At 37.0% G+C, this 18,045-nt stretch overlaps 1 protein-coding gene across 1 annotated transcript in view; it reads left to right on the forward strand.

Moving 5' to 3' along the window:
- Positions 1 to 10,495, forward strand: part of LOC111854411 (V-set and transmembrane domain-containing protein 2A) — a 37,010-nt gene extending 26,515 nt beyond the window's left edge. The window contains exons 3-5 of the mRNA XM_023832335.2: positions 1,897 to 1,944; positions 2,944 to 3,277; positions 8,158 to 10,495. Coding sequence (XP_023688103.1) covers positions 1,897 to 1,944; positions 2,944 to 3,277; positions 8,158 to 8,234 — 459 coding nt within the window. The 3' untranslated portion in view covers positions 8,235 to 10,495. The remainder of the gene's footprint in view (positions 1 to 1,896; positions 1,945 to 2,943; positions 3,278 to 8,157) is intronic.
- Positions 10,496 to 18,045: the final 7,550 nt, after the last annotated feature.

Below are 18,045 nucleotides of genomic sequence, written 5' to 3' on the forward strand. Positions count from 1 at the left end.
CTAGATGTCGATGGACATCAGAAGGTTTTTTTTGTTGCTTGTTGGACCTCTGGAGCAGGAGGGTGCCGTTAAGTAGGAAACAGTTAGTAGTAGCTACAGGGACAGCATGTTTAATCAAATGAGACTGACTTGAATATATTGTCTTTGATAAAACTTGTGCTAAAAATAAATCAAGACTGCTATATATAGGATTGCCAACTTTCAACAGCTGGCTGGAGTGAGATTTTCAATTCGAGACAATTCTGCACGCACATGCATATCCATGTATGTAACAGTTTTATTACCTTGCAAATAATCATTTTAGATTTATAAATAGAATAATATACATCTGCTGTAAGATTTCTTGCACGAGTGTGAGAGTCTGAAAGCATGAGTGTCACACCAGATGCGCGAGGGTCGGCAGCCCTGTATATAACGAGGAGAGCCACGGTCATTGTCAGTTCGAGGTGATAATAGTCTTTGTAGCTTTGCAGATTAATTCCTGTTCTAATGTCGAATATTTAGGAGCTACAAGACTGCCTTTTTCTTCTCAGTGAGGTTGCAAAGAGAAGGGAAGAGAGTATGGAGAGAAGACAGAAGAGGGTATGGAGGGAAGACAGAAGAGGGTATGGAGGGTGGGCATATAGACAACATGCGGGCTAAGCCCCAAACCTTGGTATACTCGAGACAGGCCCCTGACTGTAGGTCACCTCTAACAGAATCCTCATTTGGTATGTGGGAGTAAATATAAATGTTGAGCAATTAATGAGAAAGGCTAATATTACTTAGCCTTTGCACATAAAGCAAAGGGACGAACAGGATGTACTGTACAAAAAAAATGCATGTCTTTAGCAATTATTTATACAACCTAACTCTTGCATGCCACTGCCCCCACTGTGCCTTCGCTGCTGAACTCAAGCCTTTCTCTCTGGCTGTGCTATCAGTCATAATTTATAGTCACTAATTTGAATTGATTTCGTGGCAGTAATGAAATCTGCTGAAGGTGTCTTGTGTGCCGCTGGGGTGGACAGCCTAGGCATTTGTAGTTAAGCATTGCCCCTTAAAGCCCTCTTAATCAATCTAGCGGAAGAGGTACGAGCTAGAAAGGGTTTCAGGCTATAGATTTTGTATTCAGGGACAAAAATTAAATAAGGCTTGCACTGAAATGAAGAAATTGCTATATTATAATTTGTTTTAAAGTGAAATGTCGTGCGTTTCCTAATGATTTCACCATTTTGAAACAAGCAGTTTTGTCTTCTAAAACAAAAATCAGCATCAAAAATATATTATGTATCTGTATATAATAAAATAGCCCTGTAAATGCATTATATACCATACATTAGTCGATATCTTTTACCAGAGGTGGTTTGTTTACCACCCTTAAAATTAGTTTTAGCCCTTGTGCAGTGTACCTAGAGATGCAATTAATGTCTCAAATAAATGAAATTGATTTTCATTAAATCTATGAACTCTACATCCCTACAGTTTTCTTTAAGATAATTTTTAAAACCAGTGCATGTATATATTTATAGAATCACAGTGTACATGGTATATCTAGCATTACAGTTTTGTTTCTTTGCTTGTCTAAGCAGCCGTCTTCCTTGTCGGTACAGCTTTTCCCCTCCCCAAAACAGGTCAATGACAGTCATAAAACATTTATTGACATTGATGAAACTGCGTTATCCCTCAAAGTGTATGTCTGAGGCCATCGCTTTTCCAGTCATTGAGACTATGATTTATGTCTTTTTTTGTGCAATGCTCATTCTGCCCTGTAAGCTTAACTGCGTCAGTTGTTTCATTTGCCATTTGGTGTACATAGAAAAAAAATCTTACATTACTGTATGTATCTACTGCATGTCAAAATGTAATTGTGTAATTTAACTTGTGTGGTTTAACAATCGTCCTGTATTTTTTTAGATGGAAATTACGCCACCCGACCTGGATGACGAGGGGACAAAAATTAGCGTAAGCCTTGAAATTTGTTTATTTTACAAATGAATTACATATTTTTAAACAATAAAAAACCTTTTTGTTTCATTGTGACTTATAACTCACAAACCTGCCAAGGGTGTTGTGCCAATTTGCAGGAGGACTGGATGAATTTTGCTATGAATTTTGAATTTTTTGGAGGTTACTATGCAGGAGCTTCTGAAATTTCCAAATATTTCCTATTTCTGAAGACTTTTCTTTCGAATTGGTTGATTTAAGTCCATTTTTCTTCAGCCAATTAAATGCAAAGAACCACAATTTTTAAGCATGAACAGGTTTATTATTATAATTACATGTCAGCAAAACATTGCAGGTCATAACTGGTTTGCTATTGCTCTTTGTAAACTTCCTTTTGATTGAAACAGTGACTTTCTGCATTTGGTTTCCATGGCACGCAAGGCAAGATTTGGTCCTTTGAAGAAGAAAATAATAATTACCATTGAACTTACTACAAACACTAAAAGGAAGGTTATCAATTTATCAACCAAGCCTGGTTTTATATTTAACAGTAAACAGCCACGATGGGTCAGAAAGAATTAGGCAGGATAAATGTTTTAAAGTTTAACTGGTAGATGATTCTACATGTGTTAAGAGAATAAAAATAGTAAAATAATATTAATGTGCTAAAATGGAAAAACTTGAATGTGTGAGAAAAGAAGGGCGATTGTGTGGAAAAATCGTTCCAGATACGTGAGACTTCCATGAAGTGTGTCAGTCTAGGCAGGTCTGAATTCGCAATGCAAGTTTTTTTATTGTGCATTTTTTAAAATACTATGATTATCGATAATTATCATTCACTTTGCAGGCTGTGGATGCTGTACAGTGCAAGTGATAAAATTAAAAGTACAGTCACAATATATAGAAAATATTTGTGTAATTACATGACATTGTATGAAGATACAAACTATGCAATCAGATACACAGTGGTCCCATGAATCCTATTGTGTTGATCCTTGCAATTTTCTGTTGCCGCAGACCGTAAGGGTGCAAGGAACCGACATCTCTCACAAGCTGCAAGTATCCAGAGTGGAAAAAAGTGACGAGGGTTTGTACGAGTGCCGAGTCACGGACGCCAACTACGGGGAGCTGCGAGAATACAAGGTGCAGGCCCACCTGCACGTGAACGGCACGGCTCAGCTGCGAAACAAGGCGGTGAAGAAAACAGCGCCGCTGCACCTGACGGACAAAAAGCCCCGCAAAGCCAACCACGCCGGGCCTCACGACGGCGCAGGGTCCGAGCAGCGAGTGCGCTCTACCTCTAGCTCTCAGACTAAATCAGCCAAAACAGGGAAACACAGTCACGGATCAGGTAAGTGCATCTGCCAAAGCATATTCGGGAAATTAACATTTCTTCCATAACGAAATGATGGACAGATCCGATCAGTAGTTTTATTTTTCTATTTATTTCATTTTTTTTTTAATCTATCTGTCTGTCTATCTATCTGTTTCTTTTTTAAAGTTTACCAACTTTACGTTTTTCTTGTCTTTTTGGAGGTTAGTTATAAAATGATCTTACACACGTTGGTCTTGTGCTTCATGTCTAGAGTTTTTCCAGAAAAAACCGTGAATAAAGTGAATAAATAATCGGGTACTCCTGGGCAAAAAATAAATAAATAAATAAATTATGCGCCAAACCCAAATTGCAAAACATTAAGCTTTTAACTGCAAATAATCAGAGGATATTTTGGAAAATTCTGAATACCCAGATATGTGTTATTTTGAATTTCATATCAATCATTTAAATCCTTTTATGACTTTATCTTTTAACAAGACTGTATAAATGAATTTCCCTGTTTCCGGCCTTTTCCCTCACCAGTTCACTGCAGCAACCAGCAGAAATGAGCAAATGGTGGCACTGGGCTCTGGAGAGCATTTTTTAGGTCTTGCTAATTATTATGACCAGTGTTTTGTTGTTAAGCCCATTAAAAGCTTAACATTTTGCAATTTTCAGTTTGGCCCATGTTTTTTGCTCACAAGTATATATATATATATATTTTTTTTTTTTTGAAGTTTTATATCTGTTATAAAGCCTGATGCAGAGAGACATCACACAAACACATTATCATTGGTTTTAAGTGGTGCAGAAACATGTTCAGTCAAATCGGGACTAAACGAATTGAATAAATATGGTGGCTCTTATAGAAGCCGACCAGGAAAATGCATACAAAGAATTATTCATTGCTAGTTTAGGATAATTATTCACTGCTTAATTTGCTGGCATTCATCCAGCTAAATATTTGGTAAAGAAGCACGTCCACATTTAGTCACATCATTTTTGAAATGGCAAATGTTTTCAGCAAAAGCAAAATGAAATAAGCACCTTGCTTAAGGGGATTACAGCACTGGTCCTCCTGGGACTCTGAACCGGGAGCCTTTAACTAACACATTTTTAATCGCTATGCTACCTCCCGCTATTTGAGGAAAATTTAGCGCTCACTGCTTAAGCATATATTGCAGCACACTGGAGAGACGCGAATCCAGTAATCATTTTCACACATTGACACAGGTGTGACTACTATTGGCTGAGTCTGGAGGGGATTCACTACATAGTGCACAGTTACTGTACATAGTGATTGTAACAATGCTAAAAACTCATGGAGTGGAAATAATTGGAAGTAAAAAAGAGCTACACCACCACATTGAACAGTGGCTACTAGTAGCTGTTGGTGGATAGTGGCTAAATCAGGGATTTGCTTTATACACACACAAACATACAGTGTTTCAGTCATGACTGCTTATTTATGACACTGACGGCCTTTATGCCACAGCAATCCTTCTGTTGCTTTGTATCAGATGGGATAGCCTTCATTCGCATCTTGCAGTCATGTGTCTTGGCCATCCAACACCCTGTTAGCGGTTCGTGGTTTTTTTCCCTCCTCAGACCACTCTCAGTAGGTACTCACCATGGCTGACTGAAAGCAGCCTGACTGAAGGCTTGCCGTTTCAGAGATTCTCTGACCCAGTCAACTGGCTGTGACGATTTGGCCCTCATCAAAGTCACTCAGATCTTTACTGCTGCCCTTTCCTTTGGCTTCCAACATGTTAACCACAAGTACCAATTAGTGGCTCATGTGTAATATATCCCAGATATTTATTTATACAATTTTTAAAATATAGTCACCCGTATTCATTTCACTTGCTCAAAATGTTTTGCTTATCGGTGTCTATGCAATATTTTAAAGATTAGAATTCTTATGGTACTGTATGTATTTAACGGCTACTGAACCAAATTATACGAGTATTATATTACGTATGTAGAGCATATGACTGTCCATACATTTCTTTTCTGAAGGTCCACACATAGATGTAGGCACTGTTTAGCTATACAGATGTCTTCTGTAAAAAGTGCCTGTTCTTTTAATAATTTTTTTATCATTTTACCGGGTATATTTTATTCCTGCTGTGTAAACCCACTACTGTTTATAGCACATAAACTACAGCTCTAGCACGTAAACTGTACATGAAAGAAGCATCCGTATCATTTTTATAGCACTTCAAGTCCACTGCTTTTTGAGATACATAAATACTTAATGAATAATTCACATTCAAGTGTAACTGCAAATTCTTTGCTCTGCGTACAGCTGCTTAATAGAGAGGATTTTAAAAATGCCCTTCCTTTGAATAAGTATGTATTCACAAATTTAACTGCCCTATCTATAGGTAAAATACATTCAATAAAAATGCAACTGACTCCTTATAATGCAGCATTTTCATAGCTGAACGGATGAATGGAACTCATTCAGTAAAGATCTGATTGCTGTCATCTCTGTCTCCAAGTCAAATAAATCAACAAATAAAAAAATGCAAAAAATGGTCCCAACCACTTAAGCCAATGTGAGGAAATCAAAATTAAGGAAAAGAGTTTGCACAAATGGCTGCAATTCAGTACCCACAAATGCACTTTAGAATCTGACGTCAACATTCTTATAATGTCCTATGATAGAATTCCTTCCACCACCCGCCATGGCCCAGTCGAGCTGGCTAGTATTTGCCAGCACAGAAGCCCAAGAAAGATGGTGGCAGTTTACCAACAGAATATATAACAGAGACAGAAACACATGCTTGGGAAAGCAGCTAAGACATGGATCGACTTACACCAATACCCCAGGCTAAATTCCATTATTGTGGCACTGAAATCTTTTGAGATATTGGAGGGTGGAAAATATGCAACCCTTGTTGTTTTTATTTTGGTAGGTACACATATTTCTCTATCCAAGATGTTCTAAATTCCAATTGCAATGATATTCATAAACAATGTGCGTTCCGTTATAATGCAAATGCTTTTCACTTCAGGCAGTTTGGACTCTTAGCGGATCTTATTTGATCATGTGATTCCCCCCCCCCCCCCCCATATCTTACGCAACATTCTTTCAATTGCATTTTTCAGCTGGTGCAGTGCGGGTGCTATAGATGTTAAAGCACTGCACAGTTTAATGTTCTGTAAGCAAAAGTCTTTAGGAATCCAACCTTCAGTTCCACCCCCACTAAAAGGTGTCGTGATCCCTTTCTAGACAGGATTTTTTTTTCCACACTCATGCAGTAATTTCCCTTCAATTATTAACACAGAGCTGCAGATTTCATTTGATGTAATCACTTATCCTTTAACTTTTCCTTTAATAGGGGTCAGATTAATTACAGCAATTATGTGCTCACTGTGACAGAGGGTGTTCCGAAGTGAATGCAAATACATTTTCAGTAGACTCTTCATTAATATTTTTGATGACATTATCCAATTAATTCGTTTTAACGTAAATGATTAGGTGCTATTTTGGCAAATAGTCTAATTAAAGGTGTGAGGTATGCATCCTTTTTTTGTTCACATATTAGTGCTAAAAGTGATGCATAATAGACTTCTAATACCTGAGAGCAGTGTGGAAGACAATGGGAGCAGGCATTATAGGCTCTGGTATTGAAGTGACCCTCAAAAATAATTATCGGCCATGATGTTGATGGCTCCCCCCCACACCCCCTTTACTGGAGCTCCTCTGCGATGTCCCTACCCACTTGATCACCCAAGGCCAAATTAAACTTGGCGGAGAGGAACAGCAGGTTACATATAGCTGTTTTAAAGATATTAAGCTCAGCCAGACGGAAGTGCTCTATGACAGTTCCCCTTGGAGAAAATCTGCATGGGCATTCAAATGTAAAATCCACTAAATGTTTTCACATTTGAGTAAATATTTCTCAGTATTTAGTATTTTTATGTGTACATGTTTTTGAACTCTATCTAGAGAGCCTTTCATTTTTGAAAATACGAAGGGCTGTATATATATCAATTTCAGTGTCTGTAATGTATTGGAATTTTATGTTTTACATAGAACTATGCTTAAATTTTAATAGGATCCATATCATTGTGTTCATGGTAGATGCTACATAAACCTGGTTTCCAGACTGACCCTTAATGCTAAAACAAAGTACATACAAAGATCGCCTATGTTTCAAATCTTCCACATTCTTCATAATCGCTCTCAGAAATGTTGGTATCAACAAAATAGGACAGCAGCTGTTGTCCATAGTTGTTGCAGCTAATAATATAATAGCTAGTGTTAATTTAATAACTGCCAATAACATATTAATTGTTCCATTCTTAATGTATTAAAAGTCGATAATGTAATAACTTACCAGTAATTTAATAAAATTTCTAAATTGGCCAGTTATTCCATTATTGATTTCTATTGCAATGTGTTACATCATCGGCAGTTATTACATTAATGGTAGTTATTCCATTATTGGCTGATATGCATGTAAAGCCAATTTATAACAACCAAAAATACCTTTAAAAGGTTGTTTTCTTTGACGCAAGACCGTATCATAAATTTGCTGTGTGAAGTGTCCATCGCTACACTGTTCGTTCAGCTTTTACTGCATACAATATTAATTTAAGAAGACTTTTTATTTATAAAGACAAACATGCATACAAGCTGCATGCATAGGAATGAAAGATATTTGAGTGCTTTCCCTTTAATAATGCATGCCAAAGATCTTACCTCCGATATGAGACCCAGATCCCTACAGGAACACGCTGTAACCATACAAGTGAACGGTCTATATTGCAACTCACTGCCACATGTGAAATTCATGAAGGTGTGCACATCCTCTTGTACAACCTGCGACCTTTTTGTAAAGGCCTTAAAGGAAGTGCACCTGAGAGCCCCGAGATGAGCCAATGTCTTCTGATTTCTTCCACAGGTACGAGGATAGCTGCAAGCCACGGACTTGCTCTGGTGCTTCTCGCGTGTGGCTTTGTGAGGGGAGCTTTGTTGTAGTCCCCAGAGTTGACTCTTTCCGATATCACTTTCTCTTCGTAAAGCTAGAGAAAATCGCCGGTTCTTTCCATGGAACGGACAGCACAGTTGGCCCAGAATTCCAGCCATCGCTCTGCACCCCCCCCCCCTCCCCCCACCCCACATTCAGATTTCAGACACGAGAAGTAATAAATCTTTACCAGGACTTTTTTAAAAATAAATTATTTCAGAAGTACAGGTACATTAATTGTGACAGTATCCAGAATATATTTAAAACTTGTTTATCTCTATATTGTGGTTATTGTTAAGCTCGCATTTTGCCCAGTTTCTCTTAATGTTGAAGAAGTAAATAAGTCATGTCTACTGTGATTCAGACGGTTTAGCTGTGTAAACTTTTTTTTGTTAAAATATGGATTTTTTTTCTGTTATAAATGACAAATTCTGTAATTCATTTTCATCTTTTCCACATGAGTTTGGTTTTAATTGTTTGTAGGGGCACATTTCCTGATATAATAAATGTCACTTTTCTGTTATAACAATTTTTGGGATAATTTTTTAACGTGTTAATATATCATTAAAATGAAAAGTATAGAAGTACCATTTGCTAGTATTCTGAAGTGTTTGGAATAAATGGGTAACGTGGAAAAGGCTTTGATTTCTGCTCTGACTGGGGAAAATTTCCTGTCCCCCTAAATTTCATGCAAATGTCATTTAATTTATTTGGTAAATTCATTCTGAATCATGATCTTCATGTTTTACCTCTGCTTTGTGAACCCAACCTAAATATCCAGAAGAATATGCTCCCTGCACCTAATTTCCATGACGCTCTGACAATCATGTAACCCCGTTCAAAGGAATATATTTCATGTCGAGTTTTTCATTCTAAAATTAGAAATACATTTCCTCACATGATAGACCGACTTTTTTAAAATATGTTTTCAGGAAACAAATTCCATGGTGGGAATATTGAAAAGAAATTGAAATATCTCTGAGAATGTGTTGGTATGCATTTTACCAGGTCAAATTGTGTACATACATTTAATTCAATTTATTTATATAATGAAAATGGTATCAAGTAAGTCAGCCTGGATAACTGCCATTGGTTGCAGCCCCCACCCTGGTAGTCAGACCATTACTGTACAGTCAAGTATGGCTTCCTGTTTCTTATCTAGTCACCCAAATATTCATTTTCCCTTCATTTTGCACTTTATCTTTCTATCTGCTGTTATTATTAATAACACGTACATATTTTATATGTTTACATATTACACATACATATGTACACGGAGGACATAAGTACCTTTGAATAAACATAAACATATGATTCATATAAGCAGTGTATACAACACATATATCATAAATAACACATTTGAATTTTAAAGGTAGATAGCTTTATATTAAAAAATCAGTCTTTGACCAGAAGTTATCAGGCATGCCAGAATAAAATATAAGACAAAAATGTTGAAATACTTGCATAAAATAAATTCATGCAGCAATAATTTATGAAGCTCACAAAATATGTAGCTAGTTAGAACAAGGTGAAGTAATAAAAAAAAGGAAAACGTACAGTCCAATATTTTTAGTATATATATAATTATATGTTATGAAAATGAGTTTATTTTTCCAAAGATTAATTTGGACTGAATGACTGACTTATATTAAATAGTACATAGTAACATTTTCTCCCTCTTTTGTTAAAAGCATTAAAAAAAAATTTGGTTTTGATTTGAACTAAGCATTTGATCACGATGTATATTTTGGTAATAAGAAAGAATTAAACTAGAGGAAAATATATAGAGAATGATGTATGCATTGCAGTGTTGGACTCCATTATGTGCTGCTTAAGATGTCTCATAAAATTGGTTATTGTCTTTGATTTTAAAGCCTTTTGATGTCTGTATATTTTTTGTCTGCGAAATGGTTATGTTAAAAATTAAATCTCAGTAGAAAATCTTTATAGTGTTTAGGCTACTGAGTCCATAATTTATTTTCCATCAAAAGTGTATAATAATTATTTAGATTAATTGACTGTCATCATCAGGTCATGACTGTCATGCTGGTCCCTCTGATAATAGCCTTTGGAGAACCTGCAAAATGAATTTCCCCTGCAGTCTTTGCCATATCAGCTCGATTTCCTGATGGGGGCGAGAGGTTCTCATTCAGCTTATTGCACGACCTATTTAAAATCTCCTCTTCTCGTAAAAGAGAAAATATGGCAGTCGATAGTCAACACCCTACAAAGAACTAGAGCAGTGTTTCCCAACCGGGTCCACAGGGACCCACAGCCGGTTCGCGTTTTTGCTCCCTCCCAGCTCCCTGCCAGACAGTCCACATCTTTGTGCCAGGAGCTGGGAGGGAGCAAAAACATGGACCGGCTGTGGGTCCCCAAGGACCGGTTTTGGAAACACTGCTCTTGAGTCAGTGAGCAGTGGAAACGGGGTTTGCCTGACCACAAGCAGCAGCACTGGGAGATGTATCACTGCATTTTCTCATACCAATCAGCTGAAATAACATGCATTTTTAATTAGACACCAAGATATGCTAGAATATGACTGTAGGAAGGATCATCAGCTTGTTCATACTGTACATGGACAAACGTTGTCTGTGTACATGGTAAAAAAACTGCAGGCTACTTCATTCATTTTGAAATACTGTGTCTATGGTATATATTTAATTTTGATCACAACGTCCATCACATTTCACCGTGGTGTTGACCTCTGATACACAGAGGGAAAGTGCATCATTGATCATGGTGTAATATGAAACACAATAAACTATTTTGTTAAAACCTATTAATCACATCCCACAGCACAAGTGCTATTTATTGCATTTCAGTGCCTGGTGATTACCCAGCAAATTCTGCATTACGGTTCAGAGAAAATTTCAGTCTGTATCAAAACTTTTGTAAAGAGCAAGACGCCCCTGTGTTTCAGTGAAGACCAAAATCGGTCGGGTCTTTCATACATGTGTGTCTGGATATTCTCACAGCACAAACTTAAGGAAAGGTTTCAAAAATTCTGGCCCTAATGCCAACCAACAAACGATCTTCATGTAAACTTGAAAAGAATAACACCTATACATTCATTGTTCTGTACAAACTTCTGTAAATACTACTGTAAACTTGTAACAATGTGCAAAGCATGTATTTTATATGAAACCTGATTTAAAAGAGGCATTGCCTCGTGTTTAAATGATGTCTTTTTAAATTGTGGGTGGTTTTGTGTTTTGCAGACATAGGAAGCCAGTTATAAGCCCACAGAAGCTGCTTTTTTCTGAAAGCTTTTTGTTCTGTTTTATCTCAGTACTAGTATAAACACATTAATAGAGCTGTGGTGCTGCAGCTGCCTCAGTGTTTTACATGGTGGGACTGCAGTAGTTTGTCATTTCTGAGAAAAGGTCCCAAAGTGTTGCTCTTGGCCTTTAGCTCTGGCCGACAAAGGCGACGCGGAAAACCAAACAAATCACAGGAAATGGCCCAGACACATCGTTTGCATTATGAAAGGGAAGAACGAATTGAAAGGTTATCATTTTTTACAGATACTGTATATGCGTCTAACATCCCTGCTGTACTCAGTCTAATCAAGTGTTCACGAAGGTCACTAAAACGATCCCAGCTATATACAGAGGTTGGGCGATGAAACTGAAACACCTTTTGTGGCCAATACAGCATCAATTCAAGATGCAAGTCCTATACAGTGGCCATGGGGATTTTGAGCCATTCCTCTTGCACAGTAGCCAGGTCACTATGTGATGCTGGTGGAGGAAAACGTTTCCTGACATTGTTTGAACCATTAGCTGAATATTGTTCTCCAGAACGGTTTGGTAGTCCTTGGCAGTGATGTACCCATCCAGCACAAGTAGTGGGCCTAGGGAATGCCATGATATTGCAGCCCAAACTCTCACTCATCCAACCCCGTGCTGCACAACAATCCAGGTGGTAAGCCTACCAGATGTGGGACAGACAGGGAAGCTGGACTCATCAGAGAACAATACATGTTTCACATCGTCCACAGCCCAAGATTTGTGCTGCTAGCACCATTGAAACCAACGTTTGGCTATAGCAGCCCGACCATGAATATTGACCCTGTGGAGCTTCCGATAAACAGTTTTGGCGGAACCAGGTGAATCGAAGTGCACATTTAATTTTGCACTGAGTTGGGCAGCTGTGGTTTTAGGGTTTTAGGCTCATTAAGGCCACACTGGAGAGGAAACGGAAAGGGCAGAGGCAGGGTGTGACGGTAACATGATTTTTGTGTACATACGTACATAGGTAAAGGTAAATTGATAAATTATACATAGAAACACATTACCTACATCAAATACTTATAATAATAAAGTACACTGTACAGGGAGAAGAGTCACACACTGCCTGCCAATGACCTGCTGGATTTCAGCACTACAGCCTGTACTCAGTTTGAAACTTATGAACTGTTTGTTTTCCAATTATTTATTATTATTTTTTGCACTGTGGTAAACCGCAGATAACTGAAACTGCAGTTACTTAAACCACAATTACAGGGGTCCCACTATATATATAATAATTTTTTTTTCAGTACAGAGTGAAAATAACATCATTTTGGGGCTGAAATGACAAAAAGTAAGAAGAACATTTTCAAAAGCTAATTTTCCCAGGACAGTTCAGACTTGTGAATGTGTATAGCGTGGAATGTGCAGTGTATACAGTACTACTGTTCCATGGAACAATTTTCTCAATTCAGTTCAACAAAATGACAGGAAGAGAAGAAAAACCATTTTATGAAATTGTCTGGCACATTTTATCCATTCAAAATTGCAGTATATCAAGCCTCCTGGACTCTAAACCATCACAAGGAGTGATACTCAATAAACATGAATGTTCTATTGTACCAAATGGCAGTCACATTCTACCACCGAAGTTAATGTATTGGTACTACTATTGAGATACAGTACAATGAAAAAGCAGAAACAATTATGCAAAAACCCAAATTCAACATCACAATCAAATTAAAGGCCAAATGTCACATTTTTTATTTGTAGTAAGTGGGAACTGTAACAATCCATTATTTACAATTCCTAGACAGTCAAGTCAGGATGGTGAAAAGATACTCTGTGATAATGCATAAAATACTGCCTCAGTTACACGGTAGTAACAGCAAACATAATTCATTTGTAATTCATCATTTTGAGTTCTTAAAAGAATTAAAACTCACATTAATTCAATTAGAGTCACAGAATTACCCACAGCTCTGGCCCTTGTCTTTGATTAGCTTTCTTCAGCTTTTGTTCATTGTCCTAAATTTCGATGGGTATGAGCAGCATATTAATTCTTAGTGCACGTGTGTTGGCTGAACCATAATGTATCTCATTTGGACAAGTATCTGACTGTCTCCATTAATATTCTCCCTGTTTTTTTCTGCAGTTGATAAGCTCTTCCAATTTGTGGTTTTCATCTTCATTTATATTTTTGAATTTTGGACCTAGTCATATTTTTCATAGTCCTGAATGAAATATTGCATGTGTTAATTTTGAATTGTTTGATAGCACAAATGTGCATTTTTTTTTTTATTAGTTTATTTAAATTTTTAAAGAACAAAAATTTCCCTTATGCTATTGTTCCAGTAAAAACATCATATATCAGCCCAATGGATGGATATATGGGTGGATAGAAGTTCATAGTTTTGGTTACTGAACAATCACTGGGTTTGCATTACATCATACAGTATTTGGCAGATCTGGTCAAAGCGCTTGTGACACTCTGGGCAAGCTTGACCGCCGATGATCGCCCCAGTTTCACTTTGTCTTGGACAGTGCACACCCTGGGAGGGAGGGCACAGCTTGCTAAGTTGGTGACCTCTGAGAACCTAGCATTGACGGGCTGTGGTGTTCAGTGTTACATCAGCATCTCTGCAGAAAACAGCAGCAGTCACACTACACACTGTGCTGATTGTTATACTCTTCACAGTAGTGAAGCAGTCATATTGTCCTCTCTATAGAGTGGCAGCTCCGGTTACAACAGAGGCATGATGTTGTGCAATTGCACCCTCCTACCACCAGGGCTGCCCATCTTTAGCCTTTAGCATTTGCTATCAGTAATGAGCCTTGACTGGGCTGTTTTAGAAAGGCATCACACCACTAACGCATGGTACAGGTTTTTTTTTTTTTATCATTGTGGCCATCAGTTAATGATTCTAATCAATGATTTCTTAATGGTTTAATGCAGATTAACATATAGCCTTCTATAGTATAACTTTATTGACCAGTACAAAAATGATGGTAATAACTAAAATCAGGTTAAGAATGACAAATAACTGAATGATCTGAAACAAACACTTTCGTTTTTATGGTGCTCAAACCTTAAATTCATCAGCAACTCAAATGAGGAAATATTATGAAGCTGGCATGACGTCTCAGCAAACACTCACAGCATTTTGTCTTTTTCAGTAATCAGCTAGTATGTACATGTCATTTAAAAGCACTCTCCCCCTTTGAGATTGGAAACTTCTAGTGTTAAATACTTGGAATTAGTCATTTGTTTGTTGGTGGTGGTAATGGCACTTGTGCTTTCTAGATCTAATTATATTAAGATGGATGTAATATGAAATACTTTCTTGAATCGTGAGCCTGTTATTTTTTTTTCCTTATTGTAGAAAACCTTAATGAAATTTGCAGAGATTTTAAGATTAAGATTAATTTGGAATAATATCATTCAGTTATAAACTGAAATCTAGCCCCTCTGCTATTTTCAAGGGAAGGCTCACTATGCTGTTACCAAAAAATTAAATTACGAGTAATGCTTGACATTTACGTTTGCAAATGAGATAAATAACATTGGGGGTTCACATTCATTTATTTTTTTGTAAATTGTATAAGACCATAATAGTGTTAATGTCACAAAGCCACAGACTAAGGTTTCCTACAAATCATCTCTGTAAAACTCCAGTATTGAATTAATCTTAAAACTTAAATCAGTTCTATATTACATCCATTTTTTCAAAGTGTGGTTATTAGCTGCAAGCCTTGCAGTTTCTGCTCGTATATATTCTTAATTAATAAAAAAACAAGCATTATGCCCAAACCGCAGTGGCTCTCATGCAAATGTATATTGATTCAGAACTTAGTGAACATTAAATGGTAACCATTATAGTAACTGTTTTGTGGATACTTGCCTTTGTGTTTATTGTACTCAACAAGCATGGGAAATCAACCAACATGGAATGCTATACAATGGAATCAATCTAAAATCTCCTCAGGGAAGACAAGAGTTTCATCACTTTATTCTCACAGTCTGAGCCATTTAAATTAAAATACTTTATTTACATATATATTTTTAAGATTATGGCATTGTGTATACAAACCATGACCCTCTCTGGGAGAAGCAGCAGAAAAATGAGATCAGATTAGATCCTCTAGACAATATAAAATATAAAAGTTTCATCTCTGTAATTCTGTTACCAGCAGCTATCTATTTATGTATTGAGAGGCACAATATGCGTGGTGGATATCACATATAGATGAAAACCCTTCCTAACTCCTCTGGGAGGTGAAGCATCTGGAAGCCATTTTAAATGATTAAATTTGTGGCTACAAGTGAACACTTCTTGAACTGAAATGCTTATTAACCTAATAAAAGACAATATGTCTGCAGCATAGTAATTTCCATACACCATTTGCATAAAACTCTCCGATAAAGCCTTTCTGATACAGCTGCTATTTTAGACATATTGTTTAATTGCACATCACCTGGATTTGCAGTGTAAAGGATCTATATAGCCTAACTTACAGATAAAGGTACTGAGCCCATTAGCTGTGTTTGATGATGATTAGGTGTCACTGTTCATCATCTATGGCTTTTTGTTAGGAAAAGCAGTCTGCCAGAGCTATTCTGTATCTGAATGTGTGCCACACCAAAGTATGTATGTATAAAGTCCCCTCTTGATGATTTCTGATCTCACACTAAAAGATCACTGATGGTAGCCACACCATTAGTATTTCAGAATATCCAGGTACAGTAAAAGATTAATGCGTGATTCAAACTGCTAATCTGCATCAAGCCTCCTCAATTTGCAAAAGTCCAGATCACCCAGCTTCAGAAACAAGTCCCCACTTACTATCAGCCAACAATGGAAAAGCTGTCAGATATATATCTGTCATCTGAGATTTGTACATGTACGAACAGTATTGTGCAGCATGATTACTTTTCTCCTTTTTTTTTTCTCGTTGCAATGTTATATTTATACTGACAGAATTGCAATAATTGCAATACGTATAATGTATTATTTGTATAATGTAGAATGAAGCAAATTCATTGATGGATTATCACATAAAAATAAATGTTTTATTGATTGAATAATTGAGTGGTTGCTCCATTGATTGATTGACTTGTGAGGTCAAAAAGGGGGAAGCACAGATTCATTTATAAATGCCATTAAGAGCATCATGTAATTTAAAAATAAAAATTACAGGATTAAAATCCAGCATATACAGTTTAAAACCAGCTGAAATGTGTATACTATTAATATATTTAAAATAGCTTTGTTATTTGTATATAATTATAATTAATTTATATTGTTTTTAATCTGTGGAACACTACATACAAGAAAGCTGATTTAAAGACCTGGAACCCAGAAAGGCATCCTTATACCTGTATATGACATCATAAGGCATCCTTATACCTGTATATGACATCATAAGGCACTTATACCTGTATATGACATCATAAGGCACTTATACCTGTATATGACATCATACAGTGTGTAGTAGCTGTTCAGATTTTTTGTGCTGGGCCTACAAACAATACAGCCCCACTTCCAAAAACGTTGGGACACTGTGAAAAATGTAAAGAAAAATGAAATGCAATGATTTGCAAATCATATCAACCCATTTTTAATTGAAAATAGAACAAGAACAACATTTCAAATGTGGCAGCTGCGAAACTGTATTGTTTTATGATGAAAATATGATTTGAATTAGATGCCAGCAGCATGTTTCAAAAAAAGTTGGGACAAGGGCACCAAAAGACTAGTAAAGTGTGATGCTAAAACAAAACAACTGGTTGAATATCTCTCAACTAATTTTGTTAATTGGCAACAGGTCAGTATGATGATTGGGTATAAAAATGGTCTCCCAGAGAGGCAGAGCCCCTGTGCAGTGACGATGGGGAGAGGTTCACCAATCTGGGAAACACTGCGTGGGCAAACTGCAAAAGTTTCCTCAACATAATATTGCAAAGAATTTGAGAATTTCATCATATACAGTACATAATATCATCAAGATTCAGAGAATCCGGAGATATCTATGTACACAAGGACAAGGCTGAAAACCAGTATTGGATAGCTGCGATATTTGGGTCCTCAGGCGGCACTGCATTAAAAAGACACGATTCTATAGTGGAAATCACTGCATGGGCTCAACACTTCCAAAAACCATTATCTGTGAACACACATCATTGCTGCTTCCACAAATGCAGGATGAAGCTGTGCCATGCAAAGAAGAAACCATATCTAAACATGATCCAGAAACGCTGCTGACATCTCTGGGCCTGAGCTCATTTAAGATGGACTGAGGCAAAATGGAAAACTGTCCTGTGGTCTGATGAATCCATTTTTTTCTTTCTGGAAATCATGTACAGCGCGTCCTCTGGGCTAAAGAAGAGAGGGACCATCCAGCTTGTCACCAGCAGACAGTTCAAAAGCCAGCATCCATTATGGCACGGGGGTGCATTAGTGTCCCATGCCTTGGGTAGCTTGCACATCTGGAAAGGCGCCATTAATGCTGAGTGATAAATACAGGTTTTGGAGCAACATATGTTGCCATTCAGACAATCTTTTTCAGAGAAGGTCTTGAATATATCAGC

This window comes from Paramormyrops kingsleyae, chromosome 15 (genome assembly GCF_048594095.1).
Source record: "Paramormyrops kingsleyae isolate MSU_618 chromosome 15, PKINGS_0.4, whole genome shotgun sequence".
NCBI lineage: Eukaryota > Metazoa > Chordata > Actinopteri > Osteoglossiformes > Mormyridae > Paramormyrops > Paramormyrops kingsleyae.